At 43.7% G+C, this 19,175-nt stretch overlaps 1 protein-coding gene across 4 annotated transcripts in view; it reads left to right on the top strand.

Moving 5' to 3' along the window:
• The window catches only part of pmm2 (phosphomannomutase 2), a 40,591-nt gene extending 21,423 nt beyond the window's left edge, over positions 1-19,168 (top strand). For 2 of the 4 annotated variants that reach the window (XM_086000860.1, XM_086000863.1), the window contains 3 exons: positions 1,078-1,153; positions 4,439-4,554; positions 17,435-19,168. In XM_086000860.1, coding sequence (XP_085856986.1) covers positions 1,078-1,153; positions 4,439-4,554; positions 17,435-17,539 — 297 coding nt within the window. In that variant the 3' untranslated portion in view covers positions 17,540-19,168. Of the gene's footprint in view, positions 1-1,077; positions 1,154-4,438; positions 4,555-5,999; positions 6,088-14,598; positions 14,702-17,434 lie in introns of all 4 variants that reach the window. The other 2 variants (XR_015079969.1, XM_086000861.1) reach the window with 2 other exon arrangements.
• Positions 19,169-19,175: the final 7 nt, after the last annotated feature.

Below are 19,175 nucleotides of genomic sequence, written 5' to 3'. Positions count from 1 at the left end.
TATTTACATGTTACCAGGCAAACACAATGAAGAACCATTAGCTCATTCAGGATACAGGAAATTGTGCTTGTGTATATGAAAGGAGGCATTAGCACGTTAGATCAATAACAACAATCTGAACTTTATTTTATATTGACACAAATAAACCGTGCACATTTGTAATACCCTACATAAATTGGCTGCCAGCTTTTGTCCGGATTACATGCGTGTCTTTAAAGTAGACTTACTAAAGAGATTAAAACATGGACTACAGTCGTTTTCTAACGGCCTTTTTCTCTTTAAACTCCCTGCCATTTTTGTTGCGCAGCACTCTGCAGCTAAGGCAACCGTTTCCCATGTCTCAGTGCTGTACTGTACTTGGATGCTTTGGGTGGATTTATTTTCTTTTGCTATCATTCCTCCTCCCATAAGAGGAAGCACATTTACTCTGCTTGGCAGGGTGAGATCAGTCAATCGCTGGTTGGTGAAATTGTTGGCGAGATCTTGCCCCATGCCACTCGCACGTCACAGTATGTGGGTACACCAAGGCTATACCCACATTTTCTGTTCATTGATAAAACTGAATGCTGTAAATCAAATTCAAAGAATAACCTACAACTAAGAATATTATCTGAAGAAAAGTTGCAGCTATTAGTTTTCATTTTGCTGCATATACTGGTACTGCACTCAAAGGAGAAAGGTGTGTCTAAAAATTTTCATTTGCTTCATTTAGCACCTATCTTGTACTGTACTTCATATATTTGTTCAGATTCAGGTAATTTTGATCAAGGTGAAGCATTGCTTCAGTTCTCATTTCCTGTGACTCTTTGGAAATGGGCAATGAATAGTTTATATTGAAATAACTGCAGATCAGCAGTTTGAATGTGCATTTAATTTCATTGTTTAATAAATCTCTACTTTGACTGAGCAAATTTGAGTAATAAAAAACAATCTCCAAAACTGCCACTGCAGGTGACGTGTAACGTGATCTGATTTATGGTGAAGAAAATATATGGAGATTTTCTTTTGATTCAATTCAATGTTTCTTAGAGTGTACATTTTGAAATGTGCTACAATTGTCCTTTGTTTTTCCAACAGAAAGAAAAAATCAGAGAAAAATTTGTGGCTGATTTACAAAGAGAATTTGCAGGGAAGGGGCTCACCTTTTCTATAGGTAATTTTAATTCTCTTTCCAATGGCATGGCAATGGGACAGTGGAGGAAAAGGTTTCTGAGAGTATTTTAAGAAAAAATTGAAAGTGCTTTACATTCTTCTACAGCAACTAGTTTTATGGGTTATTCGTTTTTGTATGTCCTACAAGATCGCAGTATAAAGGTGATCTTCTGCGGCTCTATATATTTGAGTGAGGCATAGCGATCATCGAGCCTGCTCCACCATTCAATAAGATCATGGCTGATCTTGTACCTCATCTCCACTTTCCTGCATTATCCCCATATCCCTTGATTCCCTTAATAACCAAAAATCTATTGATCTCTGTCTTGAATATACTCAACGACTGAGCCTCCACAGCCCTCTGGGGTAGAGAATTCCAAAGATTCGCCACCCTCTGAGTGAAGAAATTTCTCTTCATCTCAGTCCTAAATGGCCAACCCCTTATTCTGGGACTGTGACCCCTGGTTCTAGACTCCTCAGCCAGGTGAAACATCCTCCCTGTATCTACCCTGTCAAGCACTGTAAGAATTTTGTGTTTCAATGAGATCACTTCACATTCTTCTAAACTCTAGAGAATATAGGCCTAGTCTACTCAATCTCTCCTCATAGGACAATCCCCTCATCCCAGGAATCAGTCTGGTGAACCTTCATTGCACTCCCTCTATGGCAGGTATATCCTTCCTTAGGTAAGGAGACCAAAACTGTACACAATATTCCAGGTGTGGTCTCGTCTCACCGGGGCCCTATATAATTGTAGTAAGACGTCTTTACTCTTATACTCAAATCCTCTTGTAATAAAGGCCAACACACCATTTGCTTTCCTAATTGCTTGCTGTACCTGCATGTTAACTTTCAGTGATTTGTGTACAAGGACACCCAGGTCCCTCTGAACACCAACATTTCCCAATCTCTCACCATTTAAAAAATACTCTGCTTTTCTATTTTTCCAACCAAAGTGGATAACTTCACATATCTCCACATTACATTCCATTTGCCATGTTCTTGCCCACTCACTTAGCTTGTCTTTATCCCGTTGAAGCCTCTTTGCATCCTCCTCACAACTTGCATCCCCACCCAGCTTTGTATCATCAGCAAACTTGGATATATTACATTTAGTCCCCTCATCCAAATCATTGATGTGGATTGTGAATAGCTGAGGCCCAAACAGTGATCCTTGCGGTCCCCACCAGTTACAGCCTGCCAACCCAAAAATGACCCGTTTATTCCTACTCTGTTTTCTGTCTGTTAACCAATCCTCAAACCATGCTAGTATATTATACCCAATCCCATCACTTACAGATATCAGTGATCTTTTCACTATCTAAATAGCAATTGCAGTGATTGACATCTGCTGTCTAAAAGCAGTTTGTTTTCAACAACCTGCATCTTGTAGCTGTGATGAAATAACTCTGTGTTCTGGCATTTGTATTGTCTGTTGTTGTTGTTACCAGAATGAACCACTTCATTAAGTCCCACAATCTACCCTACTCTATTGAGGAGGTCCGGACCATGACCAGAACCTGTCGTGTTTGTGCTGAATGCAAACCCCGCTTCTATAAGCCGTCTGAGCCAGCTCATCTTATTAAAGCAACTCGACCATTTGAGCGTTTGAGTCTCGCTTTTAAAGGTCCCCTTCCATCGAGCGACCGTAATGTCTATTTTCTTAATATTATAGACGAGTACTCTCGGTTCCCTTTTGTTATCCCCTGTCCGGATGTGACTAGTGCTGTTGTAATTAAATGCCTCTGCCAACTGTTTTCCTTGTTTGGCATGCCTAACTATATACATAGTGATAGGGGTTCTTCCTTTATGAGCGAAGAATTGCGACAGTTTTTGCTATCGAAAGGGATTGCAACGAGTAGAACTACCAGCTATAACCCTCGTGGTAATGGGCAGGTCGAGAAAGAAAATGCGACAGTGTGGAAGGCTATCGTACTGTCTCTGAAGTCGCGAGGCCTGCCGACCTCTCGCTGGCAGGATATCCTGCCAGACGTGCTGCATTCCATAAGGTGTCTCTTGTGTACAGCGACGAATGCCACCCCTCATGAAAGGATGTTTAGCTTTCCAAGAAAAGCTACTAATGGAGTATCGTTACCCACATGGTTGACGACCACGGGCCCTGTGCTGTTGCGCAGACATGTGAGAGGCCACAAGACTGATCCACTGGTGGAGGAAGTACAACTCCTCCATGCTAATCCCCAGTATGTGTACATTCAATATCCGGATGGGCGAGAGGATACGGTCTCTATTAAAGATCTTGCACCTGCTGGAGCTCAAAGAGTTCGACTCGGAGAGTAGAGTTTTCAATCGTGGTATTGGACCTTCAGAGACACAAATCCTCTGTGGAAAACACTGATTCTGGGAATTCGAATGAACCGGAGTTAGTACTCCGGGAGGAGCCTCAGCAAGAGTTACGTCGTTCCCAGAGGACTATCAGACCTAATCTATAGCAGGGGGTGAATGTGATGTAATAACTCTGTGTTCTGGCATCTGTTGTTGTTGTACTTGCTAATGTCTGGAATGTTCTACAGATGTAACCACTAATGCTCCTCCCTAGCCCCGCCCCTCTGGATTTTCCAGATTGGTGTGAGTCTTACTCATAAGGGCTGGGTCGGTGATGAATGATGGCTGCCTTGTGTTAACTCGATGCCATGTTCTTACTTAATAAAAGCCTTTAGTTTTAAGCTTTAACCTCTTGGATTCAGGCAGTTATTTGGCACATCAGTAGCATACACCAGAAACAATGAAAACCAGTAATAATGAATTAGAACTGCATTACTTAAGTAATTTTACATACTTTCTTGCGGTGCATTTTAGTCGTATGCAGTCTGTCGTAAGTCACTTTCATTTGTATTTTGAGACCCAACCTGCAGAAGACCATGTTTAATCTGTGCTCTGCAGTTTGGGTCTCAAACCAGCAGGTACTAGGGGTTCAACATTTTGGGTCTCAAACCAGCAGGTACTAGGGGTTCAACATTTTGGGTCTACAGATATGATCTAAGCATCAACCTTAGCTTCGCTGCAACATTAAGAAAGTCACCAGAAGATTGTCAGGAACCCAATTTACACATCGGTCCAGAATTTTGGCTGAAGTTACGGTGGCTGATTGGGAGAACCACTGAAGAAATTCCTGGCGGAAACTTATTGAACCCTTAATTATACATTTCTTGCGTTATTTACATTTAGTTATTAAGACACTGAGGTTTCGGGATTTGACACCAGTAATGCTTTGTGAGGTGGGAACGTATAGTGTAATTTCTAACCTGTTTTGTTTTCATTTTTCTAGGTGGACAGATCAGCTTTGATGTGTTTCCAGAGGGGTGGGATAAGCGATACTGTCTGGGACTGCTCGAGGGTGACATCTACAAGACCATCCATTTCTTTGGAGATAAAACCTCACCAGTGAGTAACCGCACATAGGGGGGAATTTTAGCACACAAAAACGGGGGGGCGGGGGGGAGGTGAAAATTTTAAAATTCTGAACCCAGACCCCAACCCGCCCACTTTCGGGTTTTACAGAGGCGGGAGAAGGTGCGGGCAGCTTATCCACTCTCGGGAGGCGGGTCGGAAACTTAAATACTTTAATGAGGCTGGTAGCCTCTGATTTAACCTGCTTTGCCGGTTTTACAGTGGGTGGTCAGGTTTCCCAGGCCTCGGGGAAATCCGGCAGCTGAAGCAAATGCCTTCACGGCACTGCTTGTGGGGCAGGAGTGCCCCACCTCCCATAATAAAACCCCCTAGGATCAGGGACCATACCCAAACACCCCACGGCCCCCCACCCGAACCAAGGGTCAGGAATCGGACTCCCCCTCCCCCCCCCGGGTGGTGGTTCAGATCTCCCTGGTCCTGCGGCCAGCTCCGGAGTGCTTCCTGCCCGACTGGAAGCCAAGCCTGTGAATCAGGGAACCTGTCGGGGACAAAAGACACACACTTAAAACTCCACAGCATGTGGGGAAACCCAGACTTCCAGGTTTCCCGTCCGAAACTCCAAACCCCTCCACCACCTACGTAATCTGCCTGTTAATATCCAGACCGTAGTGTTTGATATTGCAGATACTATTGGAGTCATTAAAAGTTCAGCAATGGCATTAATGCGATGGATACTGGGTGTAGGAGTTGCTATTTAAATCATCACACCAATAAGGTTAAATGGGAATGACTACTTGTATTCTTTGATTTTATTCAAATTTAGCATGTAGCACATGAACAGAATCCTAAGTACCTGTATGGTTTCCCATCCAATTTGTGTGAGTACACAGCATATAGCCTGGGGCAGAAAGGAAGAATCACCAAGTGTTGGTCTCCCTGAAGCTAAAATAATGCTGCTTTCTCTTGAAATAAAACAGGAAGAATAACCTTTATCATTTGAAGTATTCTATATCTATAGTATAAACAACACACCGCAGCAGACATGGTCTGGGAAACTCAAGGCAGGGCAGCTTGTACATAGTACTGCTAACATAAGGTTTTATATATATTCATTCTCATTGCAACACTTTTAGCGGAGCCCTTTAAAAAGCTTGAATCTACCATTGACCCCCATAGGCTCATTTCATAAAAATAAAGAAGAAATTCTCTAGTGAGTTAGGCCGCTGTTGTACCTTTTTACAAAAAGCATTGTGCCTGCTAATAGCCTGTAAAGAGGGTTACATGCAGGGTCTGGGTCTGCTCATTTGCCTACCCATTGGTGTAAAACCAGTGTAAGTAACTGGGTACTCATGTACAGCCTTTAAAAACACAACTCCGCTTGCACACTTCAACAGCAGACTGGAGGACAACCAAGTAAGAAAAGAACAATGCTTGGCTCTCTCACATAACTTTACTGCATGTCTCTCTCTCTCTCTTAGGCAGTCCCTCAGAACCGAGGATGACTTGCTTCCACATTAAAAATGAGTTCGCAGGTGACTGATGCGGGACCTGCAGTCTCTGTCACAGGTGGGGCACTGTTGGGGTTGTTCATGAAGGTCCTGACGTTCCAGGTCCCGAACTTCATTTTAAAGGGTGGAAGATGCCTGTGCGTGAATTATTTTAACGTGGGGTGGCCGTTGCACACCAGCTACCACACGGACTTGACAGAGCGAGGTCTTGGTCCAATGGCAAGGGGATCCAAGATGATTGGAGACCAGGCTCTGCTACAACGGCCTAGCACACACACACAAACATACTGCTACTGTCCTCCTCCCTCCTTCCCGCAGGTCCTCTCTGCCTGGGTTTCGTAGGATGCATTGTGGTCCTCCTGACCCCGCTGTTGGCATGTGTTATCAATATTTTCATCCTACTTTTCAAGAAGAATGGCATCAGCAGCAGCCCATGGCAACAAACCTGAAAAGAAGAATGCAGAACTCCACTCATTCAGACCTCTGAGCCCTCCTGTTGGGAATTGAAAGCAGGAGGAACAGACTTCTAGGTGTGTGTGCTACTCAGCCACCCATGCTATCTGGAGGAGGTGGCACTGACTGCCAATTCCCTCACCCCCTGGACAGTAGAACAGTGCGACAAAAAGTTCCACATCCTCAGCAGGGCTGTGCAACTCTGCTGCTTCTTCCTTTCCCACTATGGGCACTAGCACACTCTTCACACTCTAAACCAACAATTGCAAAACTAACTCTTCATAGTCCTCTCTGGTTACAGCGAGGGAGGGCTGGGGTTGCGGGGGGGGGGGCGGGGGGGCGGTGAGGGCTTCAAATCAGCATTTTGCACTATAGCTACCTAACCCCCACACAGCCTGCCACAGAAGCATCACAGCTGTAATAACTGCTGATCCCAGAGTAAAACGTTGTATTTTTAATTTTGATGCTTCACCCACCTTGGCCTTATTCTCTGAACCCATCCCTAAACCTTCCTCTCTCTGCAACTTTAAAAGCTGCTGTAAAATCCATTTGTAACCAAGCTCTCAATCATATTGAACTCTTCCACCATAGCCTTTTTTGCCACTGTAAAGCATTTTGAGATTATACAAATGAGGTAACTCTAGTTCGTGGTTTTAGGCTCTGTAGGGAGATGATGCTGATGGGGCTAAGCTAATGACCAGAGAGTTTTGTAAGCTTTCAGTTCAACTCTGAATAAATCACTAATAAAGCAACTCTAATGCCAAAAGTAATTTTTTTGAACAGTAATATTCATCATATAGAACTAAATCAAATGCTTCACAATTTTAATTAAATATTTTGAACACTAATTCTGCTTGCCCTGTTCACCCTGCCATGATCCAGAGACATGAGTTCAAATCCCACCACAGCAGCTGGGGAATTTAAATTCAGTTAGTTAATAAATGTGGAATAAAAAGCCAGTATCAGTAATAGTGACCACGAAACTATCGGATGTGTCGTTTAAAAACCCATCTGGTTCACTAATGTCCTTTACCTGGTCTGGCCTACATGTGACTCCAGACCCACTCTTAACTGCCCTCTGAAATGCCTAGCAGGCCACTCAGTTATATTCAAGAAGGCGGCTCACCATCACCTTCTCTAGGTCAATTCGGGATGGGCAATAAATGCTGGCTTTGTCGGCGTGCTCACTTCCCAAGAATGAATTTTTTAAAATGTAGACTGCACCATGTGTGCATGGAACACGCTGGATAGATGATCGACTTATGTACTCCCCTTTCCTTAAAAAAAAAGTTCAAAATTTGTGACTGACCTTTTTTTCTAATACTTTGTGTCTGTCTTCACGGAAGAAGACACAAATATCTTCCCAGAAATAGTGGAGAACCAAGGGTCTAGCAAGAATGAGGAACTGAAAGAAATTAGCATCAGTAAAAAAAAATAGTACTGGAGAAATTAATGGGACTGAAAGCTGATAAATCCCCTGGACCTGATGGCCTACATTTTGAAAGAGGTGGCTATAGAGATAGTGGATGCATTGGTTGTCATTTTCCAAAATTCCTTAGATTCTAGATGGTTCCTGTGGATTGGAGCGTAGCAAATGTAACCCCACTATTTGAGAAAGGAGGGAGAGAGAAAATGGGGAACTACAGAGCAGTTAGCCTGACGTCAGTAGTAGGGGAAATGCTCAAATCTATTATTAAGGACATGGTAACAGGGCACTTAGAAAATAATAATAGGATTGGGCAGAGTCAACACGGATTTATGAAAGGGAAATCATGTTTGACGAATCTGTTTTTTGAGGTTGTAACTAGCAGAATAGATAAGGAGGAACCAGTGGATGTGGTGTATTTGGATTTTCAGAAGGCATTCGATAAGGTGCCACACAAGAGGTTATTAAACAAAATTAGGGCTCGTAAGATTGGGGGTAATATACTAGCACGGACTGAGGATTGGTTAACGGACAGAAAACAGAGAGTAGGAATAAACAGGTAATTTCTGGTTTGGCAGGCTGTAACTACTGGGGTACCACTGGGGCCTCAGCTATTCACAATCTATATCAATGATTTGGATGAGGGGACCAAATGTAATATATCTAAGTTTGCTGATGATACAAAGCTAGGTGGGAATGTAAATTGTGAGGAGAATGCAAAGAGGCTTCAAGTGGCTGAAAGAGTTGTCTGAAGAGATAGTGGATGCATTGGTTTTCATCTTCCAAAATTCCCTAGATTCTAGAATGGTCCCAGCAGATTGGAAGGTCGCAAATGTAACACTGCTATTCAAGAAAGAAGGGAGAGAAAAAACAGGTAACTACAGGCCAGTTAGCCTGATATCAGTCGTCGGGAAAATGCTGCAATCCATTGTTAAGGAAGTGATATCAGGGCACGTCAAAAATCATAGCATGATTAGGCAGAGTCAACATGGATTTATGAAAGGGAAACCGTGTTTGACAAATTTATTAGAGTTTTTTGAGGATGTAACTGGCAGGGTAGATAAAGGGGAACCAGTGGATTTCTAAAAGGCATTCGATAAGGTGCCACATAAAAGATTATTACACAAGATTAGGGCTCATGGGGTTGGGGGAAATATAGTAGCATGGATAGAGGATTGGTTAACGGACAGAAAACAGAGAGTAGGGATAAACAAATCTTTTTCAGGTTGACAGGCCGCAAGGATCAGTGTTGGGGCCTCAGCTATTTGCAATCTATATTAATGACCTAGATGAAGGGACCGCATGTAATGTATTCAAGATTGCTGATGATACAAAGCTAGGTGGGACAGTAAGCTATGAGGAGAACGTAAAGAGTCTGCAAAGGGATATAGATAGACTAAGTGAGTGGGCAGATGGAGTATAATGTAGAGAAATGTGAAGTTATTCACTTTGGTAGTAAGAATAAAAAACAATATTTTTTAAATGGTGAGAAACTTTCAAATGTTGGTGTTCAGAGAGATTTGGGTGTCCTTGTGCAAGAAACACAGAAAGCTAGCATGTAGGTACAACAAGCAATAAGGAAGGCAAATGGCTTGTTGGCCTTTTTATATAAAAAAAAAATTAAAAAAAAATCGTTTATGGGATGTGGGCGTCGCTGGCAAGGCCATCATTTATTGCCCATCCCTAATTGCCCTTGAGAAGGTGGTGGTGAGACGCCTTATGAACCGCTGCAGTCTGTGTGGTGAAGGTACTTCCCACCGTGCTGTTAGGGAGGGAGTTCCAGGATTTTGACCCAGCGACGATGAAGGATCGGCGATATACTTCTAAGTCAGGATGGTGTGTGACTTGGAGGGGAACCTGGAGGTGGTGGTGTTCCCATGTGCCTGCTGCCCATGTCCTAGGTGGAAGAGGTCGCGGGTTTCGGAGTTGCTGCCAAAGAAGCCTTGGCGAGTTGCTGCAGTGCATCTTGTAGATGGTACACACTGCAGCCATGGTACGCCGGTGGTGGAGGGAGTGAATGTTTAAGGTGGTGGATGGGGTGGCAATCAAGCGGGCTGCTTTGTCCTGGATGGTGTCGAGCTTCTTGAGTGTTGTTGGAGCTGCACTCATCCAGGCAAGTGCCTTGTAGATGTAGAAAGGCTTTGGAGCATCAGGAGGTGAGACACTCACCGCAGAATACCTAGCCTCTGACCTGTTCTTGTTGCCACAGTATTTATGTGGCTGGTCCAAATCAGTTTCTGATCAATGGTGACCCCCAGGATATTGTTGGTGGGGGATTCGGCGATGGTAATGCCATTGGATGTCATGGGGCGGTGGTTAGATTCTCGCTTGTTGAAGATAGTCATTGCGTGGCACTTCTGTGTTGCGAATGTTACCTGCTACTTATCAGCCCAAGCCTGAACGTCGTCCTAGTCTTGTTGCATGTGGGCATGGACTGCTTCATTATCTGAGTTGTGAATGGCACTGAACACTGCAGTCATCAGCAAACATCCCCATTTCTGACCTGTTGGAGGGAAGGTCATTGGTGAAGCAGCTGAAGATGGCTGGACCTAGGACACTGCCCTGAGGAACTCCTGCAGCGATGTCCTGGGGCTGTGATGATTGCCCTTCAACCACAACAACCATCTTCTGTTGTGCTAGGTATGGCTCCAGCCAGTGGAGCGTTCCCCCCCCCCCGCCCCCCCCCCCTCCCGATTTCCATTGACTTCAGTTTTACTAGGGCTCCTTGATGCCACACTCTGTCAAATGCTGCCTTGATGTCTAGAGCAGTCACTCTCCCCTCACCTCTGGATTTCAGCTCCTTTGTCCATGTTTGGACCAAGGCTGTAATGAGGCTGGGAGCCGAGTGGTCTTGGCAGAACCCAAACTGGGCATCAGTGAGCAGGTTATTGATGAGTAAGTGCCGCTTGATAGCACTGTCAATGACACCTTCCATCACTTTGCTGCTGATTGAGAGTAGACTGTTGGGGCGGTAATTGGCCCGATTGGATTTTTCCTGCTTTTTGTGGACAGGACATACCTGGGCAATTTTCCACATTGTCAGATAGATGCCAGTGTTGTATCTGTACTGGAACAGCTTGGCTAGAGGCGTGGCTAGTTCTGGAGCACAAGTCTTCAGCACGATAGCCGGGATGTTGTCGGGGCCCATAGTCTTTGCCGTTTCTTGATATCACGTGGAGTGAATCAAATTGGCTGAAGTCTGGCTTCTGTGATGGTGGGGACCTCAGGAGTAGGCCGATATGGATCATCCACTCAGCACTTCTGGCTGAAGATGGTTGCAAAGGCTTCAGCCTTGTCTTTTGCACTCACGTGCTGGGCTCCACCATCATTGAGGATGGGGATATTCATGGAGCCTCCTCCTTCCGTTAGTTTAATGGTCCACCACTATTCATGACTAGATGTGGCAGGACTGCAAAGCTTTGATCTGATCTGATCTGTTGGTTGTGGGATTGCTTAGCCCTGTCTATAACATGCTGCTTCTGCTTTTTAACATGCATGATGTCCTGGTGTCGCTCCTGGCATGTTCTACACTCCTTATTGAACCAGGGTTGGTCCCCCGGCTTGATGGTAATGGTAGAGTGAGGGATATGTGGTGGAATACAATTCTGCTGCTGCTGATGGCCCACAGCACCTCATGGATGCCCAGTTTTGAGCTGCTAGATTTGTTCTGAATCTATCCCATTTAGCACGGTGGTAGTGCCACACAACACGATGGAGGGTGTCCTCCGTGTTAAGACGGGACTTTGTCTCCACAATGACTGTGCGGTGGTCACTGCTACCAATACTGTCATGGACAGATGCATCTGCGACAGGTAGATTGGTGAGGATGAGGTCAAGTAGGGTTTTCCCTCATGTTGGTTCTCTCACCACCTGTCGCAGGCCCAGACTGGCAGCTATGTCCTTCAGGACTCGGTCAGTAGTGGTGCTACTGAACCACTCTTGGTGATGGACATTGAAGTCCCACACCAGCGTACATTCTGTGCCCTTGCTATCCTCAGTGCTTCTTCCAAGTGGTGTTCACCATGGAGATGTACTGATTCATCAGCTGAGGGAGGGCGGTAGGTGGTAATCAGCAGGCGGTTTCCTTGCCTATGCTTGACCTGAAGCCATGAGACTTCATGGGGTCCAGAGTCAATGTTGAGGACTCCCAGGGCCACTCCTCCCCGACTGTATACCACTGTGCTGCCACCCCTGGTGGGTCTGTCCTGCCGGTGGGACATGGAGGAGATTGGGACATTGGCTGAAAGGTATGATTCTGTGAGTGTGACTATGTCAGGCTGTTGCTTGACTAGTCTGTGGGACAGCTCTCCCAATTTTGGCACAAGTCCCCAGATATTGGTGAGGAGGACTTTGCAGGGTCTGCTGTTGCAGTGTCTGGTGCTGGGTGGACCATCTGGTTTCCTCCTTGTTATTTTGTTTCTTAGCGGTTTGTTACAACTGAGTGGCTTGCTAGGCCATTTCACAGGGCAGTTAAGAGTAAACCACATTGCTGTGGGTCTGGAGTCACATATAGGCCAGACCAGGTAAGATGGCAGTTTTCCTTCCCTAAAGGACGGTACATGAGCAGTGGTGTACATTTAAGGAGTTATTTTACAACTTTCAAAAAATATATATTCCACTGAGGAAAAAAGGGTGTAAAAGAAATCACAGCCATCCGTAGCTAAGTAAAGTAATTAAGGATCGTATCCGACTAAAAACAAGGGCATATAAGGTAGCCAAATCTAGTGGGAGGATAGAAGATTGGGAAGTCTTCAAAAGACAGCAAAAAATAACTAAAAGATTGATTAAGGGAAGATAGATTATGAAAGTAAATTAGCAAAAAATATAAAAACAGATAGCAAGAGTTTCTATAGTTATATAAAAAGAAAAGGGGTGGCTAAAGTAAATGTTGGTCCCTTAGAGGATGAGACCAGGAAATTAATGGTGGAAAACATGGAGATGGCAAAAACGCTGAACAAATATTTTGTTTCAGTCTTTACAGTAGAGGACACTAAGAATATCCCAACACTGGACAAACAGGGGGCTCTCGGGGGGGGGGAAGAGAATTGGTACTCGGTAAAATAATGGGACTCAAGGCGGATAAATCCCCTGGACCTGATGGCTTACATCCTAGGGTCTTGAGGGAAGTGGCGGTAGGGATTGTGGATGCATTGGTAATTTTCCAAAACTCCCTGGACTCCGCAAAGGTCCCGGCAGATTGGAAAACTGCTAATGTAACACCCTTATTTAAAAAGGGTAGTAGGCAGAAGGCTGGAAACTATAGACCAGTTAGCCTAACATCTGTGGTTGGTAAAATTTTGGAGTCCATTATTAAGGAGACAGTAACGGAACATTTGGATAAACATAATTTAATAGGACAAAGTCAGCATGGTTTTATGAAAGGGAAGTCATGTTTGACAAATTTGCTTGAGTTCTTTGAGGACGTAACATACAGGGTGGATAAAGGGGAACCAGTGGACGTAGTGTATTTAGACTTCCAAAAGGCATTTGACAAGGTGCCACACAAAAGATTATTGCTCAAGATAAAAAAATCACGGGATTGGGGGTAATGTTCTGGCATGGGTGGAGGATTGGTTATCTAACAGAAAGCAGAGAGTTGGGATAAATGGTTCATTCTCAGACTGGCAATCAGTAACTAGTGGTGTTCCGCAGGGGTCAGTGCTGGGACCCCAACTCTTTACAATCTATATTAACGATTTGGAGGAGGGGACCGAGTGTAACATATCAAAGTTTGCAGATGATACAAAGATGGGAGGGAAAGTAGTGAGTGAGGAGGACATAAAAAACCTGCAAAGGGACATAGACAGGCTAAGTAAGTGGGCAGAGATTTGGCAGATGGAATACAATACTGGAAAGTGTGAGGTTATGCACTTTGGCAGCGAAAATCATAGAGCAAGCTATTATCTTAATGGCAAGAAACTGGAAAGTACTGCAGTACAAAGGGATCTGGGGGTCTTGGTACACGAAACTCAAAAAGTTAGTATGCAGGTGCAGCAGGTGATCAAGAAGGCCAATGGAATGTTGGCTTTTATTGCTAGGGGGATAGAATATAAAAACAGGGAGGTATTGCTGCAGTTATACAAGGTATTGGTGAGACCGCACCTGGAATACTGCAGAGTTTTGGTGTCCATACTTAAAAAAAGACATACCTGCTCTCGAGGCAGTACAAAGAAGGTTCACTCGGTTAATCCCGAGGGGGTGGACATATGAGGAGAGGTTGAGTAGATTGGGACTCTACTCATTGGAGTTCAGAAAAATGAGAGGCGACCTTATTGAAACATATAAGATTGTGAAGGGGCTTGATCGGGTGGATGCAGGGAGGATGTTCCCAATGATGGGTGAAACTAGAACTAGGGGGCATAATCTTAGAATAAGGGGCTGCTCTTTCAGAACTGAGATGAGGAGAAACTTCTTCACTCAGAGGGTAGTAGGTCTGTGGAATTTGCTGCCCCAGAAAGCTGTGGAAGCTACATCATTAAATAAATTTAAAACAGAAATAGACAGTTTCCTAGAAGTAAAGGGAATTAGGGGTTACGGGGAGCGGGCAGGAAATTGGACATGAGTCTAGGTTCGGATCGGTCATGGCCCTGTGGGTGGCGGAGCGGGCCCAGGGGCCGTGTAGCCTGGTCCTGCTCCTACTTCTTGTGTTCTAATTCTGTGTTAGATTTCAGGAGATGGTTCTATTCACAGGGATTAGTGGAGACCTCGGGAACAGGCTGCCAGCTAGGAGTCCTTCAGGAGTAAATTGGGCCTGTTCCTGGCTGGGGTGGAGATCGATCATCTTTTACAGAAGGTAAGTACTGCAGGAAATACAGGGACAGAGTGATCTCCTGGATGAGTTTCGATCGCCTAGATGGGTCGGAGAGGAATTTCCCAGATTTTTTCTCCCAAATTGGCCATTGGGTTTTTAATCTGGTTTTTCGCCTCTCCTGGGAGATCACATGGGTTTGGGTGGGATGGAGAGTGGAAGTGGATTTGAGGTTAAGATCAGATCAGCCATGATCTTGTTTGGTGGCGGAGCGGGCTCGAGGGGCCGATTGGCCTACTCCTGCTCCTATTTCTTAAGTTCTTATATTAGTGAATCAGATGGGTTTTTATGACAATCCGATAGTTTCATGGTTACCATTCCAGATTATTTAATTAACTGAATTTAAATTCCCCAGCTGCTACGGTGGGATTTGAACTCACGCCTCTGGATTACATTACCACTATGCTACCGTTCCCTTTATTGCAAGGTGGTTGGAGTATAAGTGTAAGGAAGTCTTGCTACAATTGTACAGGGCCTTGGTGAGACCACACCTGGAGTATTGTGCACAGTTTTGGTCTCCTTATCTAAGGAAGGATATTCTTGCCTTAGAGGTGGTGCAACAAAGATTCACTAGATTGATTCCTGGGATGAGAGGGCTGTCCTATGAGGAGAGATTGTCTAGAATGGGCCTATTCTCTCTGGAGTTTAGAAGAATGAGAGGTGATCTCATTGAAACATACAAGATTCTGAAGGGGATTGACAGGGTAGATGCTGAGAGGTTGTTTCCCCTGGCTGGAGTGTCTAGAACTAGGGGGCATAGTCTCAGGATAAGGGGTAGGCCATTTATGACTGAGATGAGGAAGAATTTCTTCACTGAGGGTAGTGACTCTTTAGTATATTTGAGTATATTCAAGGCTGAGATAGATTGATTTTGGACTCATGGGGAATCGAGGATAATGGACATCGGGCGGGAAAGTGGAGTTGAGGTCGATGATCAGCCATGATCTTATTGAATGGTGGAGCAGGCACGAGGGGCCGTATGGCCTACTCCTGCTCTTATTTCTTACATAGACAGGCTACGTGAGTGGGCAAGACCAAAGCAAATGGAATATAATGTGGAGAAATGTGAAGTTATCCACTTTGATAGGAAAAATAGAAAAGCAGAATATTTTTTAAATGGTGAGAGATTGGGAAATGTTGGTGTTCAGAGGGACCTGGGTGTCCTTGTCCACAAATCACTGAAAGTTAACATGTAAGTACAGCAAGCAATTAGGAAAGCAAATGTTATACTCAAATCCTCTTGTAATAAAGGCCAGCATAAAAGTAAAGATGTGTTACTGCAATTATGTAGGGCCCTGGTGAGATCACACCTGGAGTATTGTGTACAGTTTTGGTCTCCTTACCTAAGGAAGTATCTACTTGCCATGGAGGGAGTGCAACAAAGGGTCACCAGACTGGTTCCTGGGATGGGGGGGGATTGTCCTATGAGGAGAGATTGAGTAGACTAGGCCTATAATCTCTAGAGTTTAGAAGAATGAGAGGTGATCTCATTGAAACATGCAAAATTCTTACAGGGCTTGTCAGGGTAGATGCAGGGAGGATGTTTCCCCTGGCTGGGGAGTCTGGAACCAGGGGTCACAGTCTCAGAATAAGGGGTCAGCCATTTAGGACTGATGAGAAATTTCTTCACTGAGGGTGGTGAATCTTTGCAATTCTCTACCCCAGAAGGCTGTTGTTGAGTATATTCAAGACAGAGATCAATAGATTTTTAAATATTAAGGGAATCAAGGGATATGGGGATAGTGTAGGAAAGTGGAGTTGAGGTAGATCAGCCCATGGTCTTACTGAATGGCCTACAAACTGCTCCTATTTCTTATGTTCTTAAATCAGCTTTAAGAACTAGTTTTACAGCCAGCCAAAAGCCCAAGACACAAAAATTGCTTTCTGTGTCAGGTTGGTAGCGCAAACTGGGCACGGGGATCGATGCAATATCAGATGAGCCTCGGTCCACATTTACCTCAGATGAGCTGCAGATGCCCCATGCAGCTCACCTGCAAAGACCATTTGAATTTCGGGCCACTGCGTTTCCAATAGAGGGAGGGGGGCAATGAACGGTGGCAGGCAGCAGCCTATGGTTTTCATGTGAATCTGGGAGGTGCAGAAGTGATCCTCCTGGCTCCACATTAAAACCACAGCCTGCATTTTTAAAAACCTACATTCTTGCTGGTGGACTGCAGAGATCCTTTGAAGTACCATTGGTTAGGCTGGCTTTCCTGAATGCAGCCGGCTCTTTACAAAACAAATTTGGTAGCGGGGGCATCAAGCAGGTGTTGGGCCCCTTATTTACATATTTCATGGGGTGGGTCCTGGATGCCTATATCAATATGGCAGATAGCACCCGTCAGGCTCCCAATGTGCGTACACACTTCCACTTGACATATTGGAGGACAGGGCTTCCATTTTACGCCTGTAAAACAGGTGCAGCGGTCTCATTTCTAGGCCCGAATGTCAAAAATTGACCTGGTTGGATCGTAAAGATTCAGGCCAGAGACTAGTAAACACATCTTCAGCACTGAAGGGGTCAGAACACTTCTCTATAGCCAAAACCTCAGAAGAAAATCCCACATTAAACATGCTTTTTGCCTTCCATCAAGCTTCCTTCAGCTGTTCTGATAGCTGCAGGATCCTAATGTAAAATGCTGTCAGCCAACCATGACTGGGAATGTTTTAACAATGAATTATGTGGTTCTTCTCTAAACACATGGTTATTTTTTGCAGGGTGGGAATGATTATGAAATCTACAGTGACGCAAGAACTATAGGTCATTCAGTGACATCCCCAGTGGACACGAGGAGAATCTGTGATGAACTGTTTTCCCACTGAGATCAATATTCCATCATGTGGACATTGGAATGGCCCAATAAGACTGATTTTCTAAGTTTACAACATATGAATGAAGAAATGTACTGTATTATGACTACACAGAAATGCTGAAAGTTTTTTTTGTTCCATCAGTAGCAACATTTTATTTTTAAAACTTTCTTTTTGATGGAACATCAGCTAACTATTTGGGCAAAAATACAATTAAAGGCAGGATTCACATAGAAATTAAGCAACAGATAATTTGACTGATAAACAAGAGCTAAAGATACAGCCAGTTAATGATCCCCTTCATTGCACTGCTTACTTTTAACAGCATGTGGAATATTTAGAGAGCTGATGTGATAGAGGGATGAATTCCTTATACAGCAAGTATAGCATACTTATAAGAGGACCATTGTTGTTTACTGTACAAAAGGTGGTATTCCTTCTATTGATTATTTTACTGAAAAAGCCAAGTCAGTTCAATTACAAATCAGGAAATTCAATTAGGTACTTATACCAGAATTAACAGCAGGAATTACACATTCATCACTTGTACCTTCATTACTTAACTTTAGATTCAATCAAGACATCTAACTTTGCATTTTTAAAATTGATCGTGAACAGGGAGGGTTAGAAATATGTTGTACTTTATATCAGTCCACGGTAGGAACCTTTGTGATTTTGCTGATTATCTCCCACTGGTTCTCAGACTTCAGAATAATGCTCATACATCAAGGCCATTGTTATGCACAGAAACATCGCTGCAGTGTGATCTTTATTTTTAATTAAAGATGCATTTTCCCAGTTTATAGTATAATCATAATTATGGTGTTCCCAAAAAATCTAATTAATTCAAAGATGGATGATGATTTTAATGAGCGTCCCTATTTGGAAATGGAGACTTAAATCTAGTTACATCTGTCAATCATAGTACATGCTACATTACTATCCTACCTCCAGCCATGTGCATGAGATAATAGATCACACTTTATTTAGATACCCTAGAGAACACTATAGATATTTATCCTATTGTGGGAAAGCAATTTAACTGCTTGTTGCAGCTGATCTTGTGTTTCATTCAATTTAAAGACTGGAATGACAATCTTGAATGCAAGACCTGTAGATTCATTTATATCTCATATATATTTATTTATGAAAGCACCTAGTATCAGACATGCTGCCTTTTCAAACAGATGTTTAATAGTAATTTTACATCTTGACAAATAGCTGGAGGAAATGCTTTACTAATATGTCCAAGTTTGATTCTGTAAACCCTGACATGTACTTCTGTGCACTGCAAGGCCTATTATACTTTTGTTTTAAATGAAAGCCTCATGATAACTTTTATTTCAAGAAAAGTTGACTACAGACCTGTATTTTTGAAAACCTGCTCCAGGAGAAAGCCACTCCCAGAGTATATACACTAAGTTACGCTTGGAGTCATCCTGTCATTTATCTCCTCTGACCCTTTTCAACCTGTTGGTGGCCTTCGTCCTTTGCCTGTATTTCTAAAGTTTACAAAATGCAATGTCAAAAAAAGTTTAGTTGGATCTGAGGCAATGTTTTCTGTGTAACCAAAATAGACATTAAACTTACAAATGTTCAATTAGTAAAAGAATGCTGACCCATTCGGATGTCCAAAGTTCATACTTTT

The sequence above is a fragment of the Somniosus microcephalus genome, chromosome 11, assembly GCF_052327205.1.
Source record: "Somniosus microcephalus isolate GS21.2 chromosome 11, FLI_Smic_1.0, whole genome shotgun sequence".
Classification (NCBI taxonomy): Eukaryota; Metazoa; Chordata; class Chondrichthyes; order Squaliformes; family Somniosidae; genus Somniosus; species Somniosus microcephalus.
This window is presented reverse-complemented; position numbering and strand designations above follow the sequence as displayed.